Source organism: Stenella coeruleoalba (genome assembly GCF_951394435.1).
Source record: "Stenella coeruleoalba genome assembly, chromosome: 5".
NCBI lineage: Eukaryota > Metazoa > Chordata > Mammalia > Artiodactyla > Delphinidae > Stenella > Stenella coeruleoalba.
The window spans coordinates 30,814,322-30,838,706 of record NC_137150.1 but is presented as its reverse complement, the minus strand read 5'-3'; the positions used below and the strand labels follow the sequence as shown (position 1 = coordinate 30,838,706).

Here is a 24,385-nt window from a genome sequence, read left to right as displayed (position 1 = left end):
CCATCACCAAACCACCTTCTTTAATCTAGAGATTTCCTTAATATGCTTAGCCACAAAACTGGGACCTCATTTTTATGTCAAAGACCCAGAGGAAACCCTTAAAATCATTCATCATTCATTGATTATCTTAAGTCTGAGTGCATCAGAAAAGACAGGCAAGTTGATTCACAGGCATGATTTAGTTTTTTGGCAGGGAGCTTCATTAATACGAATTGGGATAAGTGTACTGATCTTATGAAGCAATATCACTACTGTTAAGAAGATGTGTAGATGTTTATAATAGTGAAAACTGGAGACAATCTAAGTATTTAATAAGAAGAAGATTAATAAAATTATCCTACATATACACAGTGCAATCCCATGTAACCATTAAAAATCATTTTGTGGATGTATAATTCTTAACTAGCAAAGAAAAAACAGAGATGTGAAAGAAGGCTTTGAAATATCAAGTAAAACTGAATAGAAAGGAACAAAATAAAGTTATCAGAAAATTAGGTATATATAAGGAAAACAAAAGGGATCTAACTTAAACATACTAGACAGTGGAGCAAATGAAGTAGAAAAAAATATTCAAAGATAACAGAAAAGCTTTTTTGAAATAAAAGAAGACCTGAATCTGAAAGGTCAGAAGTCACACCATATCCAGGAAATACTGATGATGACTGGCCCCATAGATGTGTGGTGAATTTAACAGAATTCAAAGATAAATAAAAGTTTACTTTGGGGGCTTTTTCCATTTTTAAAAAATGCAAGTCACCAGACAAAAGAGGAAAAAAAAATCAGCCTTGCCTCAGGTACCTCCACAGTAAAAATAAATACTAGAAGATCATAAAATAATATTTATAACTTTCTCAGAGAAAGAAATTCTATATCCTAAAATTTTATACTAACCCAAGATGGCATTCAAACATGAAAACACAAATGGATATTTTCAAACATACAAGAACTGAAAGGAATAAAGCACCCATGAGCTCTTCTTTAAAAAGGACATAATCATAAAACCAAGAGATGAACCAAAACAGAGAGCCCAGAAATGGAATGGCCATGGTGGAAAAGAAATAATAGTGAGTGTTCAATCCATTTAAATATAAAAGGATAGAGGCAGAACATAATATTCTGGAAAAAATAATATAACTAAAAGTGGGATGTAGAAAGGAGGAAGAAATATATGTGTAAGTTTCATTAGCAGGGCCTCAACAGCTACCCTCTAAAGCTGATAAGTCAAGTTGAGGGTTTAAGGCTATTAATTAAACACCTGAAAAACCAAAGCCAGACTCTAAATATTCTAATTCAATCAGAAAACATGTACACACAAAAAAGAAAAACACAGACCACGCAGCATAAAGATGAGAGAACTAAAACAAATACTTTTAAGTCAGTGAATATAAATGGAACAAACTCACTTATTAAAAGAAAAGTATTCAACTACAGAATGACAACAAAAGCTGAATTAAAAAAGACTAAACACCCCAAAAAAGCTGTCCTGATAACATCAGATTCTTGAAGCAGAAACTCCAAAAGGAATAAAAAGGAGAAATTGAAACCTGTTATTTGCAGCCATAATAAAATATTCCCTGAAAATGGATACCTTTGTGGTTTATTGTCCAGAGACCATTTACAAAATACATATTAGGCCACAAACAAAACTTCAGTGGACTTCTAAAAAGTAACAGTAATACAGACTAGCTTCTCATTTCAAGGAGGTAAACAAAGCATCCTGTAGTTTTCAGTCTCTGATACCATATAAAAATAAGAAATACAGAGCACCACTTGAAGTAATAGGAGAAACTTTCAGTGGACTAAAAGAAGGAAAGCAGATGGAATCGGATTGAAGAGGGAGCCAGAGCTTAGGTTCTATGCAGGAAGATGAGGAAGATAATTGCCACAGATAAAGGGAGCAGTACTTACAGATGATTCATACCTTAATTTGACTGAAACCAAGAGCAAGAGAGAAACCAGAAGAAGAAGCATCCCGGGAAGTTGAACCCTGTACATCCCATCCTACCCATAAAGGAAAGACAAAAGCAGTGAGTATGGGATCTTGGGGCAGCATGGCCCATCCATCCCCCATTCCCATTTAAAACACTAGCAACCCCACATTGCTCTCTCCTAAGCAGCCAGTGCAGAGGCAACAGTCTGTTCTCTACTACATAGTAAAGTGGACAAATATCAACCAATAAAATACTCAACAAATGGAAGAACTTTCAACCCTGGAAGGAGACTCACTACAACAATCAGAACAAGACATCAAAATGGGTATATTTACTTTTTTTTTTTCCTGCACCGCACAGCATGTGGGATCTTAATTCCTCAACCAGGGATCGTACTCGTGCCCCCTGCAGTGGAAGCGCAGTCTTTAATCACTGGACCGCCAGGGAGGTCTGACTATTTTTAGAGAGATAAGAGAGAATATTACACTCTTCAGGCAAGACCAGCCAAGTATCTTTCCAGTATCTGGAAATGAGAAGAAAAAAAATCTTAATGAAAAAACACAATCATTGGGCTAAATAATAGAATGGACACATCTGAAAAGTTTTTGATTTGGAATATTGATTGTGATACAGGAGTAAGAAATCCTTGTAGAAACCAGTAGAAATAATAGCCAAATAATTCCCAGAATTTTAGCTGTTTAAACAAATAAAAATATACACAGAAACAGGAATCAGCAAATTTTTTCTGGCCAGGTAGTAAATATTTTAGGCTTTGCAGGTCTCTGTCACAATTACTTAGCTCTGCCACGGTGGTGTGAAAGTAGACATAATGTGTAAGCAAGTGAATGTGGCTGTGTTCCAATAAAATTGTAATAATAGACACTGAGATATTAACTTCAGATCATGTTCACATCACGAAATAGTCTTTTGATTTTGTTTTCAAATTTAAAAAGGTAAAACCATTCTTAGCTCATGGGCTGTACCAAAACAGGTGGTGAGACAGATCTGGCCCACAGATTGTAGTTTCCCAATCCCTGTAGTAGAGTGAAATTTCAGAACATAAAAGATAAAGAACTGAAAAGCTACCAGAGAGGGAAAAGGAAAGATTACCCACAAATTAAACACAAAAAGAAATAGATACACTAACTAATATGTATAAAATAGATAACTAACAAGAACCTGCTATATTGCACAGGGAACTCCACTTCACTTCACTATACAGTAGAAACTAACACAACATTGTAAAACAACTATACCCCAATTTAAAAAAAAAGAGAGCACTTCACTGAAATACTGAAAAGAAAAAAACTTTGAACCCTGAATTCTGTTCCTATTTAAATGTGAGGGCCAGATAAAGACATTTTTAGACATTCAAAGATGCAAAATGGTTGCCACCCACAGATGATCTCTGAAAGAAATATGAAAGGGTATTCTTCAGCAAGAAGGTAAATATATCCTAGAGGAATAGTGGGATACAAGAAACAACAAAATTAGTAAAATTTATCCTTAGAATTAGGGAAGTATTGATTATAGATACTGTTAACAGAGAGAGTAAAAGAAGGTCGGGGTAATATGCTATGAATCTTTATTAGAGTGAAGAATATAGACACTGATAAATTTATATTTAACAATGACTAGAGTTAAAGTATGTCTGTTGGGCTTCCCTGGTGACGCAGTGGTTAAGAATCCGCCTGCCAAGGCAGGGGACATGGGTTCGAGCCCTGGTCCAGGGAGATCCCACATGCCACAGAGCAACTAAGTCCATGCACCACAACTACTGAGCCTGTGCTCTAGAGCCCGCGAGCCACAGCTACTGAAGCCCGCGTGCCTAGAGCCTGTGCTCCACAACAAGAGAAGCCACTGCAATGAGAAGCCTGCGCACCGCAACGAGTAGCCTCTGCTCTCTGCAACTGGAGAAAAGCCCGCGCGTAGCAACAAAGACCCAACGCAGCCAAAAATAAATACATAAAGCAAATAAATTAAAATTTATTTATATATGTCTGTTAAAAAGTTTAAGGACGGGGCTTCCCTGGCGGCGCAGTGGTTAAGAATCTGCCTGCCAATGCAGGGGACACGGGTTCGAGCCCTGGTCCAGGAAGAACCCACATGCCATGGAGCAATTAAGCCCATGCACCACAACTACTGAGCCTGCACTCTAGAGCCCGTGCTCCGCAACAAGAGAAGCCACCGCAACGAGAAGCCCACGCAATGCAACGAAGATTAGCCCCCGCTCACCGCAACTAGAGAAAGACCGCGCACGGCAACTAAGACCCAATGCAGCCAAAAATTAAAAAAAAGAAAGTTTAAGGAAAACCACTAAAAGAATAAATATTAAATAGAAAACTTTCTAATCATTTTTAGAAAAAGACAGTAGACTATTAACTGGAAAAATAGTTGTATAAAGAAAACTCAATCTACTAAAAGACAATGTGTTTATCAGTATTCTTTTGGTGAGAAGTGACTTTAACTCAAATTGGCATAAGGGGGGAAAAGCATTAGCAAAAAGGAAATTATTGAACTTTTATTGAATTCAATAATTATTGAATTATAGAACTGAGAAGTCTAGGGATAGTACTGACTTTAGAGACTTTGATTTTATCTCTTTCATCTCTTAGATAATGCTTTCCTTTCATTCTTTCACTCTTCAGCAAGTTTTTTATATGTGGTGACAAGATGATACCTTCAAGTTCAAATAAAAGAGAAAATCCCTTTCCCACAAGGTTCAGCAAGCTGCCCAGGACTTGTGTTGGCTCTGATTGGCTTGGTTTGGGTCTAGTCCCTGAACCAGCTCCTGAAGGAGTTAGGCCTAGAACTTAGCTTGGACAGGAGTCAAGTTCATCCAAACCATGTGTATTCCCAAGGAAAATTTGGGAATTTTGAAAATACGGCCCCAAAAAAGGAAATGCTATACTGGTAAAGGAACACCAGATGTCCACTACAGTAAGAAAGGAGACAAGAAGACAAAGACAGACAAAATAAATGGACAAAGTAAGTCCAGATAAAGTATGAATCACAAAACTCAGAATGGATTAAAAATCCAACTGTACACCATTCTTTTAGATTCATACCTAACACAGAGGTAACAGTCAAATAAATAGTAAACAAGAGGAAATCAGGTATAGCAATGTTAATGAGACAAAGAGAATTGAAACCTTTAAAAGAAACTTACCAGTATTTCAGCAGCTGGCCATGAAAATAAGTTACGAACTTTATGCAATACATAAAACAAATCTGATATAAATACAAGGAAAAATTCACAATCCCATAGTCATATAAAAACCAACAAATCAAACAGGCTAAAAAATTCATAAAGAATATAGAATTAGTAAACTTTCATAGAGGTACTCAAAAGTATACTTGGTACCCAACAAATACACATGGAACCATCACAATAAAGTACCTATTTATTAAGGCATGAAGGAAACTGCAACATTTTTTAAAATTACTAGCATATAGGGCACATTTGTTACTTAAAATGTAACCTGAAATTAACAACAACAACAAAAATGCACATATCTGGAGAGTTAAAAATAAAATTTTGAAAAATTAAATATATCTTAAAATAATTGTTAAGCTAAAGAGAAGATCAAAATACCAATTACAGTTTCTTTTAGAATCAGGCAATGAAAGCATTATATTTATTAAAATCTGTGGGATATGGACAGGGGAAAATTTGTAACCTGTAGACAGAAATAAATGAATTAGGCGATGCATGAAAAAGGATGACAAAATAGACCCAAATAAAGTACATGAAAGGAAGAAGTTCAACAACTGTATTTCAAACAAAAATAAATCTATTAACTTATCCATACATACCCATATTCTGTGCCAAGCACTATTCTAAATATTTTAATTCATAAAACTTCTATTTTGTAGGTGCTGTTATCCCTAGTTTACAGATATTAAAACTGAACTACAGAAGATTAATTTGTCAAATCTACCAACATATATAAAAGAATACATCATCAGTAAGGGGGTTTTATCCCAAGATTGCAACAGTGGTTCAACTTTACAAAATCTGTCATTAACAGATGAAAGGAGTAAAAAAGGAAACAAAATATAAACTGATTCTTTGAAGGCATGTGATAAAATATATCTTCTGGTTTGGAAAAAAATTATAAAACTAAGCAAACTTAAGAGCACCTCCTTAATGGGTAAAGGGTATTAATCCCATGCCCCAGAAACAACCAGCTAAAAATATAATAGAAAAAAATCCTATTTGTGATATCAACAAAAAAAGTGACTCCAAAATATATGTGAAGAAAATATAAAATTTCACTAAAAGTTATAAAGATCATTCCCCATGTTAAAATTAATTTATTAATTTGATATAATCCCCCCAAATATGTTGTAGAACTTGATCAGCTAATTCTAAAACTCATACTGAACAATAAATACAAAAGACTTGCAGTGAGTTCTGAAAAGAAACAAAGGTATGGTGGGGCACAGGGGACGTGTACTATAAAGCCATAGTAATTAAACTCATTTTAGAATCCATGCCAAAACAGAAGATTTATGCAAAGCAATACAGTATATGATAAAGATAGTGTGTCAAGAAAAGTCTAGTCAGTAAAATGTTGGCTCTCTGGTGGAGTGAAGAAAGTACATATTAAGCTAATATCTGCATGCAAATAAAGAGTTTAAAAGCAAAAAAGTGATGGGAGAAATTTATAGGGAAATTATTTATAGATATGAGTATATTTTAAAAGTGACAAATTCTATATCACAGTCAAAAGCAAACACATAGGGTTGAATAGTCTTTCATAAATTGGATTCTTCAAAATCAATAGTTAAGAACATGAATATTAACCAATTCTACAACATCAAAAGATAGAAATTTCACCCAGGAAATAACAATGAAAATTCCCACTTCACCAACAGTTAAAATGTAGTAGCCAGATATAACAATTTTAAGTGTTATCTGTACCTAACAACAAAGCCCCAAAATACATGAAACAAAAATTGCCAGACAATTCAACAATTATAGCTGGAGATTTCAACACTCCTCTTACAGTAACTGATAGAACTAGAGACAATCTCTAAGGATACAGAAGACTTGAACAACACAGTCAATGTATTTGATCTAATCAATATATACACTCCACAAAACAGTAGCAAAATACACATTTTTCTCAAATGCACATGGAACTTCTTCAGGAAAGACCATCTGTTAGGTGAATAAAACAAGATTCAGTAAATTCAAATCAAGTATGTTTTCTGACCATTATAGAATAAAATTGCAAATCAATAACAGAAGGAAATCTGGGAACCCCAAAATGTTTGGAAATTAAATAACACACTTCTAAAGACGCATGGGTCAAAGAAGACACTGCAGGGAAATTTAATACTATCTTGAAACGAATGAATATAAAAGAACATATGAAAATGTATGAGGTGCAATTAAAGCAGTGCTTAGAGAAATATTTATGGCCCAGAAAGGTCGAACATCAATAATATAAGCTTCCATCTTAAGAAACTAGAAAAAGGAGGAGCCAAATAGACCCAAAATAAGTAGAAAGAAGGAAATAAGAAAGATCAGAGTAGAAATCCATGAAATAGAAAATAGGAAAATAATATGAAAGAACTGATGAAACCAAAAGTTGGTTCTTTGGAAAGATTTTAAAAGAGATAAAGCTTTAGAAAAAACGAGAGAGAGGAATAAATTAAAATCAGGATGAAAGAGGTTGCATCACTATGGACACTATAGAACTTAATTATAAAGGAATATTATGAACAACTTTATCCCAATAAATTTGACATCTTAGATGACATGGGACAAAATCCTCAAAAAACTCAAATTACCAAAACTGGCTCAAGTAGAAATGGAAAATCAGGATAGACTATATCAAGATACTAAAATTATTAAGTTTTCCCCAAAAGAAAAGTCCAGGTCCAGATGGTTCCAATGGCAAGTTCTGTCAAATATTTAAGGGAAAAAATAATACCAATCTTTCATTAATACTGTCAGAAAATAATAGTAGGAGGGAACACTTCTAAATTTATTTTAGAAAGCCAATATTACCTTTATACCAAACCCAGACAAAGATCACGAGAAATGAAAACTACAAACCAGTATCCCTCATGAACATCAATATAAAACTTTTCACAAAATATTTATCAAATCCAGCAACATATAAAAAAGATTATACACTCTAAGTGGGGTTTACCTCAGGAATGGAAGGCTGTCTTAACATCTGAAAATCTATTAATGTAATACACCATATTCATATAATAAAGGACAAAAACCACATAATTTCCACAGACACAAAAAAAGCATTTGACAAAATCCAACATCCATTCACAGTAACTCTTACCCCAGTAAGGATAAAAAGGAACTTCCTTAACCTGATAAAAGGCATCTATAATTAACATCATACGTATAGTGAAAAACTGAATGCCTTTCCACTAAGATCAGGAACAAGGCAAGGATGTTTCTGTCCCTCCCCATTTCTACTCAGCACTGTAACTGAGGGTCCTAGCCTGTGCAGTAAGACAAGAAAAAAAACATTAAAAGTGTTCAGATAGATTGGAAAGAAAAAAGTAAATCTATTCCTAGATTATATATCCTTTAAGTAGAAAATACAAAGAAATCTGTATAAACGCTACCAGAACTAATAAATGAGTTAGCAAGGTCTCAGAATACAAGCTCAGTATACAAAAATCAGTTGTATTTCCATGTACTAGCAATGAACAATCAAATAGTGAAATTCAAATAAAGAATTCTATTCACAACAGCATCAAAAAGAAAAAATACAATAAATATAACAAAAGAACTATAATATTTGCACGCTGAAAACTGCAAAACAGTGCTGAGAGAAATTAAAGACCCAAATAAATAGAATTAGAAAGCTCAGTATTGTTAAAAAGTCAGTTCTCCCCAAATTGATCTACAGATTTAACCCACTCCCTATCAAAATCCCTGCAGGCTTTTGTTATAGAAATTGGCAAACTGATCCTAAAATTTATATAGAAATGCAAAATACCTAGAATAGCCGAACACTTTTTTAAAAGAACAAAGTTGAAGGACTTAGGCTACCTGATTTCAAAACTTACTACAAAGCAAACAACCATCACGGCATTGTAGAATTGCTAAGTATACACAATCAATGAAACACTCTAGAAATAGACCCTCATATATACAGCCAATTAATTTTCAACCAAAGGAGAAAGGGTGGTCTTTTCAGAAATGATGCTGAAATAATTGGATGTCCATATGCAAAAACAAGAACCTCAATCCACATCTCACACCATATACAAAGATAATTATCTCGAGTTCCCTGGTGGTCTAGTGGTTAGGATTTGGCACTTTCACTGCCATGGCCTGAGTTCAATCCCTGGTGGGGGAACTGAGATCCTGCAAGCCGCATGAAGTGCCAAAATAATAATTATTATTATAATTATTAATAAATATTAATTAATTATTATCTCAGTAAATTTAAGAGCTGAAACCCTAAAGCTTCTAGAATAAAACATAGAAAAATCTTTGTGACCTTGGGTTAGGCAAGAGCAATAAAAATATTGATAAATTGGACTTCCTTCAAAATTAAAAACTATTGCTCTTCAAAGACACCATTAAGAAAATGAAAAAGACACACTGGGGGAAAACATTTCTAAAACATCCTGATAAAGGATTCTTCCCAGAATATATAAAGAACTTACAGCTCAATAATAAAACGACAACCTAATTTTTCAAGTGAACAAAAATTTGAATATTTAACTAAATTAGAGGTACAAACAGCAGATAGATATATGAAAAGATGCGTTACATCATTAGACATTAGGAAAATGTAAATTGAAACCACAATGAGATACACTACACAGCCACTAGAACATCTAAAATCACCAGCTGGCAATGATGTGAAGAAGCTGGAACCCTCATATATTGGACTGATGTGGATGTAAAATTATGTAGCCTCTTTAGAAATGTTTGGCAATTTCTTAAAAAGTTAAACATACATTTATCATATGAATCAGCAGTTCCACTCCTAGGAATCTACCCAAGAGAAATGTTTACCCAAGACTTGTACATGAATGTTTACAGCAGCATTATTCTTAGTAGCCCAAAACTGAAAATAATCCAAATATCCACTAAACTGGTGAATTGAGAAACAAAATATAGTATATCCATGTAATGGAGTGCTCTTCAGCAATAAAAAAAAAAGAAGGAATGAACCATTGACAAACACAACATTGATGAATCTCAAGCCAAGTGAAAGAAGCTAGACAAAAAGAGTATATTCCAATCTTGTCTGATTCCATTTATGTAAAATTCTAGAAAATGCATCCTAGGGACTTCCCTGGCAGTCCAGTGGTTAAGACTCCGTGCTCCCAACGCAGGGGACACAGGTTCAATCCCTGGTTGGGGAACTAAGATCCCACATGCCACACAGCACAGCCAAAATTAAAAAAAAAAAAAAAAGGCAGGCTTGCCAAAGGGGAAAGGGGCAGGGAGGATGGATTGGGGGGTTTGGGATAAGCAGATACACACTACCGTATGTAGGGTAGATGACCAACAAGGATTTACTGTATGGCATAGGGAGCTCCATTCAGTATCTTCTGGTGACCTATAGTGGACAAGAATCTGAAAAAGAATATATATGTATAACTGAATCACTTTGCTGTACACCTGAAGTACACAGTATTGCAAATCAACTATATTTCAATAAAAAAGAAAATATCACAATTTTTAAAAATTTTCTAAAAAATTCTAGAATGACAGAAACCAAATCAGTGGTTAGCTGGGGAGGGCAAAAGTGATTCTAAAGGGGCATGAGGAAACTTTCGTTGCGGGGGGCGGGGCGTGGAGATTTACATGATCTTGAGGTGTTGGTTTTACAGGTATATACAAAAGTCAAAACTTATTATACACTTTAAATATGAGCAATTTATTCTATGTCAAATATACCTCAATAAATAAAAGGAAAGAACTACTAATACGTGCAACAACACGGATGAATCTAAAAAATACCATTCTACATGAAAGAAGCCGGACACTAAAGACTACATATTATATGATTCCATTTATATGAAATTTCTAGAAAAGGCAAAATTATAGAGCCAGAAAACGGATCAGTGGTTGCCTAGTTCCAGGATTGAGAGTACAAAGTGAATGCAAACAAGCACAGGGAGAGGAAAGGCAGATGGAGAGATGAAAGTATTCTACAATTGAATTGTGGTGATGACTGCACAATTACTAAAACACATTGAACACTTAAGATCAGTGAATTCTATGATATGTAAATTAAACTTAAATAAAACATTTGTAAAAAGCAAGCACCCAAAAAAGTTTAGCTTATTAAATTGGCAGGAATTTTTTAAGAGATGGTATGAATTCAGTACATGTTTGCATTCCTGCTGTATACTAAGCACTACTGGATATTGGTGAACACAGACAGGATCCCTGCCTTAGCAGGGAAAAACAGGCAGGTACAATTAAAACAGTGTCTTAACTGCTCTCTCATAGAAGCAGCACATTGTAGTAACATATTGCTGGTAGAAGCAAATTGGCCCAACCTCCCTGGAAATTAATTTGACAATATGCTGTAAAAGCCTGAATTCATACCCTTTGACTCCCGATTCTAATTCTGGGTATCAATTGTAAATAATCAGAAATTTAGATAGAACTGTTCTATCCAAACAGTTGGCATTGGTCACAGGTAATTATAAAATTAAAAAATTCAAAGCAACACAAATGCACGATAGTAGAATAGTTAAGTAAGTCATGGTATCTATGTGTCATATTTTGCAGACATTTAAATTATGTGTTGCACAAAAATGTAACATGGAGAAATCAGGGTTACAAACTTGTGATATAATCTCAATATTAAAAATGTGTATCTATATAAACATGCTAAATGATAAGCCTCCAAAATATTAACAGTGGTTAACTCTGGGCTGTGGGATTGCAAGTACTTTGGTTTTTTATACTGTTCTATAATTTATAATGTTTGTATAATGAACATGTACTACTTTAATAAACAGGAAGAAGTTATTTTTCTCCTTTATCTGTTTACATAGCTGATATGTATTCACTGCAGAACAGTTAGAAATGAAGATAAAAATCTTCACCTAAAATCTACCACCCAGAGATAGCCTGACTTATCATTTGGGAGTATATCCTTCTAGACATTTCTTTGCAAATAGATAAGTAATTTGTTTTACAGAAATGGAACTTTATACTACATATTGTTTTGTAACCTGATTTAGAGGAAGGAGAAAATAGAGATAGCAGGTCTAAACACTTAGAAGTTTATTAGTCTAAAAAGGAGAGAAAATAGATGGCAACTAAAGAGAATAGGTAACTGGCTCAAGCAAAAGTTTTTCTCGAGTTGTGGTAGTGCTCAAAGAAGGTGCCAGTGTGTGTGGAGGGCAGAGAGGGGAAGCAAAGGGATACAGACAGAAATACAGGTGAGGGGTCACGAGAGGAGATGCGGAGACCAGCTGTAGTGAAATTTGACCAGTGCATATGAGAGGCTTCTGCTGGACACCCATCTTCTCATGTTGTGGGAGATAAGATAAGGCCTACACAGAGCACATGTGGGTGATGAGATCTCAAGGGGAGAGGAGAAGCCTTACAACAGCCATGGCCTGTAGGGTGAGCACTAGAATGTCAACAAAGGAAAAGAAAGGCCTCTTTATTATAGTTGTTAGTAACTGACTGACATGGTTCAAAAGCAAAGCCAGACCCAGAATTCCAAGGCTACATCACCTAGGGCTTCATCTCAAGAGGAATTACAAATAAATTAGGGTGAGTTTGCCAAACAGAAATTACCAGAATCAAATATTAGAAAGGGAGGAAGCATGGTAGTGCCATGGAAAGAGCATAAGCTTAGGAGCCAGACAGATCTGGTTCTACCTCCCACTCACCAGCTGGGCAGGTTATCTGACTCCTGAGGCTAAGTTTCAGAAGATACCAGCAACCACCTTCCAAGGTGGTTGTGAGAAACAAAGATAATACATATAAACACCTGGCACATCGTAGATACCTGACAAATAATAGCTATTACTTCTCCCTGAAGGAGAAGAGATACAATATAACATCATGGTTAAAAGCACAGAATTTGGATTTAGACAAATTTAGTTGCACAGAATTTGGATTTAGACAAATTTAGTTAACTTCAAAGCCTTGCTCTATCAATCACTAGAGCAAGCCTCAGCATCCCCTATACAATGAGGATACCACCTGCCACACCAAGCTGTTTCTGGATTAAATAAGACAATGTACATAATGTATTATGCCCTTAGGCATAGTGCCTATGTAATCAATAAACGATGGCTATTATTACTACCACTTCTGTGATCTTGGCCACATTACATAACCTCTCTGAATTATAATTTAGTCAGGTATTACATTAGCATTCCACTGTCTACCTTGTTCCCTTCATTCCCAGGGCACAGAACATGGCACACAGTTGGCAACAGTAAATATCTGTTGCATGAACAACAGGACTGTACTGAGAATTAAAGATAATGTATATAACGTATCTAACAGTGTCTGGCATATAAATCCTGGGAAAAATGGACCTATTTGCGTTTCCACTGGAACATGGGCTCCTTCAGGGCAGAGCACCTTGTTTTATTCATCTTGTAATACCAGCACCTGGCAAACTGTTAGGGATGTAGGAGATCCTCAGCAAATGTTTACTGAGTGGCACAGAAGGCAGCAGTAACCTGGCAGCCACCCTCACTACAAGGATAACGCAGGAGCCCAAACAACTTGACCCTCCAAAATCAACTTGAAATTCTCTATCTACTTTACCATCTAACATCATAGGTCACCTCTGGGCCAAGTGCCTGTACCTCCTGATTCAAGGCTCGTACTTAGGTAATGCCTTCAATAAGCAACCTAGTAATTAAAAAATAATAAGTCATCTGGTAATGACTCCATATTTTAGTGAGGTGAAAGAGGGTAAATGGTCTCCATAAGTATGAGTTTGCAAACATTGTGAAGTATCCCATCTAGCATCAAAGTAATGAACGGTCATAGGGGAAGCCAGGGTACCAGTTACATATACCTAGTCAACTAAATGACCATGACTATGTGTCACCTATATGAAGACAACAGGTTATGACACCAAACTTATAGTTAACATTCTTATGGTTTCTGCAATAAAGTTTAAAACTCCACAGAAACTGTGAAAAGCAGGCTAAAGGGTCCTCTATGTTGCTATCTTAAGAAAACGCAGCCTGTAATAATTAGAAACAAGATTCTCTGCCAATCTGACAAATACTTGATTACTTCAGATTTTTAGTTAAGAGTCTTTTACATTATCTCAAAAATACTTTCTTACCGGATATTCTGGTGTTTCACCAACAGCTTTACATTTGATTAACTTAAACACAATTTTCTTTTTCATTCTGAGAGTCATTATCTGATTAGTAGAGAAAGATAAGCTTACTGCAGAAAAATTGCAAAATATAAAGAGATTAAAATCATCCTCGGTTCAGTCATCCAGAGGTAACCATTATTTATACCTTGGTATATTTCTTTTTGATGCTTAATGTTACTAGTGTATTCAAAAACATGACTTTTAATGCTTCAGAGTATTCTCTCAAGCAATAACACATCCATTTTCCCTATCATCGGGACATTTAGATAATTTAAGAACTGTTTTCTACTGAATGTTTTTAAAGGTGGATTTCTCCTTTATACTAAATATAAACATGTACTGACTTACACCTTGTATGAGATCTACATTTACTTCATTCAGCACTGGAAAATAAGACACTGTAGGCAAAGAAGGCCCGTCAGAAACCCACTGGAGCAGTCCTCCAGGAATGTATGCTATTGAGAGTCAAGTCTGGGGTAAGGGGCTGTATGGAGCCCGGCTGTCCTGAGTGAGGTGGGAGAATTTAGCAGAAGAGCAGGGATCGTGGCGGGTGGGGTACGTGTGTGTATACATTGGGGCATGAGTTATAATCTTACAAGTCCAATAGTTCTGAGTCATTATTTTATAATCTAAAATTTATTCTAAAATTTTTATACTATCTACATCCAAAATAAATAAGAATTAATAACTGATGACTCATGACCCTAGAACTGCAAGAGATCCTCAGCCATCAAAAATGTAGTATCAGGACTTCCCTGGTGGTCCAGTGGTAAAGAATCCGCTTTCCAATGCAGGGGACGCGGGTTTGATCCCTGGTCGGGAACTAAGATCCCACATGCTGCGGGGCAACTAATCCCACGCGCCACAACTACTGAGCTCGCGTGCCTCAACAAGAGAGCCCACACGCCCTGGAGCCCACATGCCACAACTAGAGAGAGGAAACCCGGGTGCCACAACGAAGAGCCCACACCTCAATGAAAGATCCCGCACGAAGACCCCACGTGCCGCAACTAAGACCTGACGCAACCAAAAATAAAGAAAAAAATGAAGTAGGATCAACTTTCTGAGGCAGGAAAGGAGGTGGTACATATTAAGAAATTTTAACAAAAGTTGAAGCAAAAGATTTTCTATAATAGTTACTGAATAGGTCAATAAGGAAATTCTCTGAACCAAATATCTAACTTCTAAAGTATTGATATTTCAGGTAATCCATTTTATATAAATGACTTAGGTTATCTGTTCTTAAAAGTATAAAGGTAAAGTTCATCCACTCCTATTTCTAAAGTGTTATAGACTCCAATTCAGAGAACTATTTAACAGTTTATTTTATACATATAGCCAGCATATATCTTAGATTTCCTCAGATAAGCCCTGAATCAAATACTCTATCCCTTTGCCCCTGTAGTCAGAATCCCAGAAGTGGAATCAAACCACAACTCCCAGACACCACCCTGAAACTGCATACAAATTCTTTGTCAGACCACATATGTGCCAGTCATTATTTCTGCTCATTCCAGCTATTATACTTCCATCCCAGGAATCTGCAGAACTAGTCCTAATACTTTTGCCCAGAAATTGCTCATCTGAAAGGGGAAACTTACTTAGGGAAACAGATTTCTAAAGGCTATCATATTGCTAGCAAAAATATGATATTTGATATTTTGCAAATTGCAAAAGTATATGAACCATCATTTCCCCTTATGCTAACTATGAAGTTACTAGTAGTTGCTACTATGTTACTACTAAGTTAAAGAATTTGTTCTCAATTTGATATCTAGGGTTTCTTAGTGAACTGTTTGTGAACTCTATGAGTTCTGCTTTAAAGCTCTGACCACTCTACTCATTTAAAAATGGCCAATTAACAGAGAATACCTCATAAAATAATTTCATTTGAGCCCAGAGGAATCCCAGTGACCTACGAGTAAACCTGGAATTGGTCATTTAGAAGGAATCAGTAAACATTCTCTCTCCCTCAGGAATTCCTGGAGAGCAGGATAAAGATTAAGGCTCTTGCAGTTCTGACTTTAGTGACTTCAAGGTGACTTCTGCACCCTCACCATTTTACTGACTGCAGCCTTCCCCAACAACTCAACACACAGTTTTACAAAAGCATTAGGACATCATTTTTCATTCAACAGTACATTTTAAGCACCTAGCACCAGGCACTAGACTATATAGCCCAAGAAAATTAGTGAGTTATAAAATCGACACTTTACAGTTGAGTAGGGATGACATTTATTTAATTATACAGTTATGAAAGAAATAAACAGGGTAAACCGATAATGGAGAGAGGCTTGCAACTTAGGATGCTGAGGGAAGAAGAATCTCCTAGGGAGGTGATGAGAACCTAAAATTTGAGAAGGAAAGTTATGCAAAAAGCAGGGAGCAAAAATGTTCTAGGCAGAGGGAAAAATATAAGCAATGGCTCTGAGGCAGGAAACTGTGTTGAGGACATTTTAAAAGGCCAGTGTAGCTGGAGTATAGTGAGCAACAGAGGGAAATGTGGCTGGAAAGATTAGCAGGGGCCATATCATGCAGGGCCTAGGGGAGAAACTGAAAAAAGTTAAACAAGGTAGTAGTGTAACCCCACTTGCGTTTTTTGAAGATTACTCTGCTACATTGGTAGAGGGGCAATAGAGGCAGGAAGACAAATAAGGAGGCCATTACAGACATCTAAATAAGAGATGGTGGAAGCTCAGGCACTGGGAATCAAGAACCTTTTAAATGACATCTCAGATTAAAAGATGAGCACAAGTTAACCAAAGGGGGAAGGGCACTGCAGGCCACTGAAAAACAGGTATTGTACCGTGGCATTAGGTCCCAAGACCTATTCTGACACTGTAAACAGTCTGGTATGGCAAAAGCAAAGGGTATGTGATAGAAGCGAAGGCAAGAAGACCAAGTGTTAGAAAACTATTGCAATAATCCAAGCAAGAAAGTATAGCATCCTGAACTAAATCAGCGGCAATGGAGAGGAAGAAGCAGGACTGCATCCATGTGGTATTGAAAGTGGTAGGAGAGAGTGGCTGGATTTGAAGAGGGAAGGGGAAAGGCAGGAAGAGGAGCTTGGAATAACAAGGTTTATGGCTTTGAGTAGGTAGATTATGGTGCTATTTGCTAAAATAGGGAGAACCAGGGGTATGGGAAGGACGAGTCCAGGTTTGTACACGCTGCCATATGGGAAGAGCCACATAATAGACAGCTGGATATGTGGCAGTCTCCAACTTAGAAAGAGGCTGAGGCTAGACATGTACATTTAGAAACCACAGGTGAACAAGTGGTGGATAAAGCCATAGAAAGACTGATTGCTCAGGGAAGTACAAAATGAGAAGAGCTTAGTCCAGAATGCTGGGATGCACTAACCGTAATGGGGCAAGAGTTAGAGCAGGGTTTCTCAACAACAGCACTGATATTTTAAGCTGGGTAATTCTGTTGTGAGGCACTTTCTGTCACACTGTAAGATGTTTAGCAACACACCTGGACTCTACCCACTAGATGCCAATAGGACCTACCCAGTTGGGACAATCAAATATGGCTCCAGACACTGCCAAAAGCCCCCCGGAGTGGGGGGAAGCACCGCCAGCTGAGAACTACTGAGTTAGGGTAAAAGGACTCACCAGGGCACTGACAAGAGGTTCTGAATGAGCTCCCTCCAACTTAAGATTCCTCCAAAGTCTCTGTGTATATTACTGCTCTTGGTGCCTTGAAAGTACAAAAGAAATGCAGGTGACATTCTACTACATCCAACCCACAAAGCATTGGAATACTTTTAGGTACTAGATTGGATCAAATCCATTGCTGGAAATCCCATTTCTGTATGAGGCTACAGTGGGGGAAAAATACATACTCTTTTGTAAAAGATTTTTTATTCACAAATTACAAAAAAAAATTGTGACCCTGCCCCCCAGTATAGGATGAGGTGTCACCATCCTGCTTCAGTAAGCCCCAGCACTTCTCCATCACGAGAATAATATGTGATATTTTCCAAGAGTTTATGATGTGTAGGCCCTCTCACCTAATCTCTCTTCAACCCTTATAAGGGGTAGGAACTGCTATTAGTCGAGGAGGCTGATGCAGGGGGGTTAAGTTACATGCCCAAAGTCATATTAAGTGACCTGAGATTAGAACTCAACTTCCAAAGTCCATGCTCTAAGGCTAAACCACTTAGCCACTATTCCAGATGACCTCCATTAGGCTACAAGCTTTGTGAGGAAGGGGCTGGTCGGTCTTTTTCACCATTGTATCCCTAGCATTTGGCTCATGCTTAGCAACAGGAGCTCAAATAGTTACTGTGAATGAGTCTCAGTTCAGACTTCACTCTTTAATTCATTCCCAGATCTGCATTGAGAGCTCACAGACAGCAAGTTAGGTTACCAAAAGGAAGAAAATGCCTTCCATTCTGACAGGAAATAAGCAGCCAGTGTCTGACACTGCATTTCTAGAATTAACTTTTCTTTGAGAGTTTTTCCGCCCAGAAATGAAGCCTCTACCATCAACCCTGCTTCAGTTGCATTAAAGCAAACTTACTCTCCTTATTGCCTCCTTATTCAACATACACCATAACTGGCGTATAACTATTGAGGCCTCAAGGAGATGGGGGAGGAGTAGAAACAGAAATTAAGTATGGAATATTTTTGCAAAATGACAGTTAAGTAATTTCTGACAGGATCATAAATGGTACTCAGGGCAACGTTTTCCAAACATCAGATAAGCTTTTTAATAAAAATGTAATATTCTCTACTCTCTATGAATAGGTGCCACCTACTAGGTATTCCTGCCTCAGCATATTTTTCATCACCAGGCAGTCTTGGAACCTTTTTTAATAAAAGGACTATATATCCAGAAATTTCTGCACAGATGAAGCAGCCATCATTCTGAGATAAAATATTTTGTCATCCCTACCTGGAATAGCCAGGAGGGGTGGCCTGGAGGATATGGAACTCAGGAAATACAAGTAACCTCTAAAGAGGGAATATGCTGTGGAGTTCTGCAAAGAATGGAGGGAAACCCATGAGTGGACTTTAATCTGCTCTATGTACACACAGATATACATCTTCAACGTACTTCTTGGAAGCCATGGAAGCTATAAAACTGTTTGAGAGAAAGTTCCCCACTCCGCATGGAAGCCACTTCAATGAAAGCATTCATGTAAAATTCATACTTTCCAGACCTCATACCCTCCCTAACCTAGCTTCATCCATAATGCTCTCATTCCCATCAAAGCCTCTAGGGAAGGCTTGATTCAGCCCATTTTCAACATAAGTAACAGGGAAGGGAGAAGAATGTGTTTTCTGTTCCAGAGCACTGTCCCCTCCAGGGTGGCTCAGTTGTTCACAGCTACCATTTAGCAACTCAGGGTATTTCTGCTAGCTGGTCTTGTCTCTAGTTTGCTATACTGACTTCTACCCAAACATTAAAACTTTCTTTTAAAAAAATCAGTAACTCACTTTTGCTGTTCTTTCAGCTCCTTTGAAGATTATGAAACAGAGGAACCTGCCTCTCCCTCTGAAATTGGAAACAAAGGCAATAAAATAGTGACCTCAAGCCTTTCAGAGAAATGTGGAAAGCTTCAGTCGGTGGATGAAGAATAGCTGCCAATGTCTACATGAAAGGGAGATATGTATTTTAAATGTTTTTTTCTTGTGAAGAGATGCTGTAGTTTGCATATTGCTTTTTAAAGGCTTTCATTTCTGCAAGTGCGTTATCTGCAGCACTAGGAATTTTTTTAACGTTTTTGAGCAATAGCTCTGGATACACATACCCAGTTTGGGAGACTCCTCCAATTTGCCTCAAACCTCTTACAGAGCTTTTCCTCAGAAGCAAGTAAGATATACATCACCTTCCAACGTCTGTGAATCAGCACTCTTCACCCCTGAATGTACCAAGGATCTCTTGGGGACAGTGCCAAGCACAGTTCTCTGCACAAAAGCAGGAGTTGCCTCTGTTGTCCAGCATCCCTGAGGCCCATCAGGGCTCCTATGGAGCCCAGAAGAAGCCTTCACTTGCAGAAAACTTGAGTCAAAAAATTCTGGAACTTGAAAAAGCAGTCAGGGCCTCCAGAACTGAATTAGCCCTGGTCATAAAAGCACTGCCAAAACATCTCAGAGACTTCTTTTAATTGTATGTGTACTGGAGTTCAAAGATCTTGAACTTAATCTAATTTCACAATGACCTGCCAAACTGCTAGTCACTTTACATCCTCAGGTATTGTAACCACTGGGCCTTCCAACCTTGCTGGCAAGCTCTAAATAATCCCTCCCCATCCTGACTGTGGATCTTATATAAAATCTGAAGAAAAACTTGTTAACTGAAGACACGTACAGAATATGACTCACACTTGGGGGGGGGGGGGGAAGTTTCCTTTTAACTCATCTAACATTTGTAGAGAATTATTGAGTGATTAATCTAAAAATTAGTTGATGTCCCATCTATACTTCATATCAGAAGACCTACTTGAAGACTTAAATAATTATATATGAAAATTCTTACTAGACATATTCATCACTAAATATTAGACTAGGCCAACAGTAAAGGCCTCAATCTAAACATTATTCCTTAACTTCATGTTGAAAAGAAACTATTTCAAATATTGCATCCACTTCAGTATTTATCACAAAAATGGAAGAAAACAGTGATGCCACCCATAAAGGAAAGCAACTTCATGTTTACTATAGTGGTAGATGTGGTCAACACAGAATACATTTTTCAGCAAGCCACAATGCAGCCAAGCCCCGCAATACTGTTGAAGATAAAATTGAAAATAAACTATTAAAAAGGATGGAAATTTGACACTATAAAAGAAACCCCCAAGAAACTTTTTAATATCCACTTCTGTCAAAGTCATCAAGTTTTCTCCTGGATTTTTTGTTTTAACCTCAAGTCCTAAATGTCAGAGTAGCTTCCTTTGCACCCCACATTGGTTCCCTTGCTGGTGTGATGGCCAGACTTTGAAACAATCAAACCTTGGGCTGTGGTAGGCAAAAAGTGGAGAAAAGGAGAATTTAGGAAATGCACCATCAACTAGTATAGTTATTAATAGAGTTAGCAATCCTTCCTGTCAGTATCCTCCCAGTTTCCTGTTATTTTACCTTCATGATCAGAACTGACCTTCCATTTAACTATTACAGAAAGTATTAAAAGTTAGTTTCTAACAGTTCACAAAGAAGAAATAAAAGCTTAAAAGTGACTAAATTTTTTGGAAACACTACAAAAAATAATCTAAACACACTGGTAAATTATTAGGATTAAAAGTGTTTATGTGGTACATGAAATTTACCGTCTATCCCATCCAACCTTTACCAGGGAACAAAAGCAACTTTACATTTTCAGATAAAAATGCTAAAAAGGTAAATTTTGTTAGAAGCCAGATATGGTTTAAAGGTTTTATTAGCCATAATGATCTAAACTATTTCTAAGACTCAGCAAAAATTCAGTTTTCCAATATACATTTGATTTTGGTTTTTTTACTACATAGCTGTACTTGACCTTGTTTCTACTTACTGAAGTCCTCTTTCACTTTGGTCAATAACTGGTTTCAAAAGTCTACAGTTACTATAAAAGTACAGCTAACAATATCATTCCACTTAAGATAGTGCTTTTAATTTAGGTTACCCAAAGTATCACATTTTCAGACATAAGAATGTGTTTCACTGTACTCCCTTCTTAGTATTGAATGTAAGAAATGTGAATTCTGAGGAACTAAGATGATAGTATATATTTGACTTTCTGGTAAAGATCATGCAGAATATAATCATTACTGCCCAACTGGACATTTCAAGTTATTACAATATCCAAGACTCTTGATAAAAGTTAAATTGAGGGTATGATCTTAATGCTAGTCAATGAAAAATGAGTTTCATAGCATAACATTGCCAAGGTAATCAAACTAATGAAATTCTGTATATTTTCCCTGCATCTTATCTATGTCATTGTGTACTGTTCAAAGTGTTTATAAAACTCTAGATTGATCAAATGAGAGAAGTCATTTGCTCAACTTTTGGAAATGTTATGGTGTGTTTGGGTGGAGAAGCCTGCATGATTTAACTTTTGTTTTTGTTTTTCCCTTTTTGCAAAACTAAATAAAAAGTTGTCAAATATGAACTAAGATAATCACTACACACTTTTGGTTTTAATCACACTTGCAATTCATTTTTATGTTTGAAAGAGTAGCATTAGAAACAAACTTGAGTTTCAAAGAGAATAACTCTTTGAACCCCTGGGAAAACTTTATAAAGAAAGATCTGGGGGCTTCCCTGGTGGCGCAGTGGTTGAGAGTCTGCCTGCCAATGCAGGGGACACAGGTTCGAGCCCTGGTTTGGGAGGATCCCACATGCCGCTGAGCGGCTGGGCCCGTGAGCCACAATTACTGAGCCTGCGTGTCTGGAGCCTGTGCTCCGCAACGGGAGAGGCCGCGATAGTGAGAGGCCCGCGCACCGTGATGAAGAATGGCCCCCACTTGCCACAACTAGAGAAGGCCCTCGCGCAGAAACGAAGACCCAACACAGCTATAAATAAATAAAATTAAAAAAAAAAATTCACTTCTTTAAGAAAGATCTGGAAGGATAACACCTCATAATGAAAAGTGATTTCCTCTGGGGATAGGAATTTGGGTTTGGAAGTGAGAAGTTCACAGGGATCAAAGGAGACTTTAAGCCTTATATATAGTATATTCTTTTAAAAGAATGTGTAATTGTTATTTGGATACCTAAAACTTAATTTTTTAAAAATAAGGGAGAAAAATTAAAGTACCATCCACACATTAGATTCCCATTCTATACTTTGAACTTAGTATTTTCTAAAGCATTTTATATTTGTTGCCTATGATACGGGAAAAGAAATTTTACTTTTCATCGGTTGTTAAACTTTTACTTTTCTTCAGCGAGGTCACCAACGAATTATTTTAAGAAAACTAAAAACACAGTGAAGGAATTCTTTATCCTAGAACTGTATTACATCTCTGCTTAGAGATGTAGACCTATGGAAACTAATCAAAAAGATTAGCTCTAAAACTGTCAGCTTTAAAACTTCTGTCACCTAAGGTGAAAGATCATTGGATCATTTATGGTAATTACAAGGACTCAAAAGAACAAGTGAAGATGAGTCATATTAAATGCTGTTATTGTTTTGGTGGTTTTAAATCCTGTTGAAGTAAATCCAGTTACTTCAGTAATAATTTCTCAATCATCCCTTGTTAGCCATTGGTCAGCATTCCTAAAATAACTCACGGTATAAAGAAAAACAACGCAAAAATCAAGGCACTGTAATTAATACTCTTCCCCAAATGCATATAATACAGGCCATTCAGAGCGTGCTATCCCAAACTCCTCAGTATTCTACAACATAGAATTACAAAACTAACATTTATTGATAGATTTAAGGTGTAATACAGGTTTCCAAAAGTGTGGCAGTGAGAATACCAGCATAAAAAAGAGAAACTTGTGCTAAAAAAAACCTGAATTCATCATTGGCAATATTACATAACAATCAAGGCCCTCACATACTAATGATTTTCACTTTATCTATATTGCCAACCTCCCATGCATCAAAAAACACAAAACTAAGATTATCAAACTTGGGAATCAATAAAGTACTCAAGGAATTTTAAAATCATAATATTAGGAAAATTTGGGAGATTTGCAAAATTTATCCTAATCATCCATGTGTACAATCTCATTTCTAGTCATTTTTGCAGTGATCATTAGTGAATAAAGAACAGATTTACAAGTTTATATAGCAGGGCATCTGCGTCCAACACAAAATTGTTACAAACTTTAGGCAAATACATGTTTCATAAGACACTGCTAACACTTAGAGGAATTAAATAAAATTCCGAAACTTGGAAAGCAAATAAAGACAAGACAACTAAGAAGCATTTTCCACCATTTACTCTTGTTATCAAAAATAGTTCAACTCTTCTCGCAAAACAAAAACAAAATAGTACATACTGGACACATACATCACATTTTTCTTCCTATGGCTTTAGCCCACCCCCACCCACCAAAAGAGACAAAAAAAAAAAAAAAACCCAACAACAACAACAAAAACAACTCTACCTGACCACATTCACAGAAAATGACACCAGGATACACTACAAAACAGAAGGTGTCATCTGCTCTGTGTCCAAAG

The 24,385-nt window shown here is 36.5% G+C and overlaps 1 protein-coding gene across 4 annotated transcripts in view; it reads left to right on the top strand.

Annotated features, from left to right (window-relative positions):
- PPP2R3A (protein phosphatase 2 regulatory subunit B''alpha) overlaps window positions 1-24,306 on the top strand; it is a 223,836-nt gene extending 199,530 nt beyond the window's left edge. For all 4 annotated transcript variants that reach the window (XM_079922189.1, XM_079922190.1, XM_079922187.1 and 1 more), the window contains one exon: window positions 19,725-24,306. In XM_079922189.1, the coding sequence (XP_079778315.1) occupies window positions 19,725-19,851 (127 nt within the window). In that variant the 3' untranslated portion in view covers window positions 19,852-24,306. The remainder of the gene's footprint in view (window positions 1-19,724) is intronic.
- The last annotated feature ends 79 nt before the right edge of the window (window positions 24,307-24,385 follow it).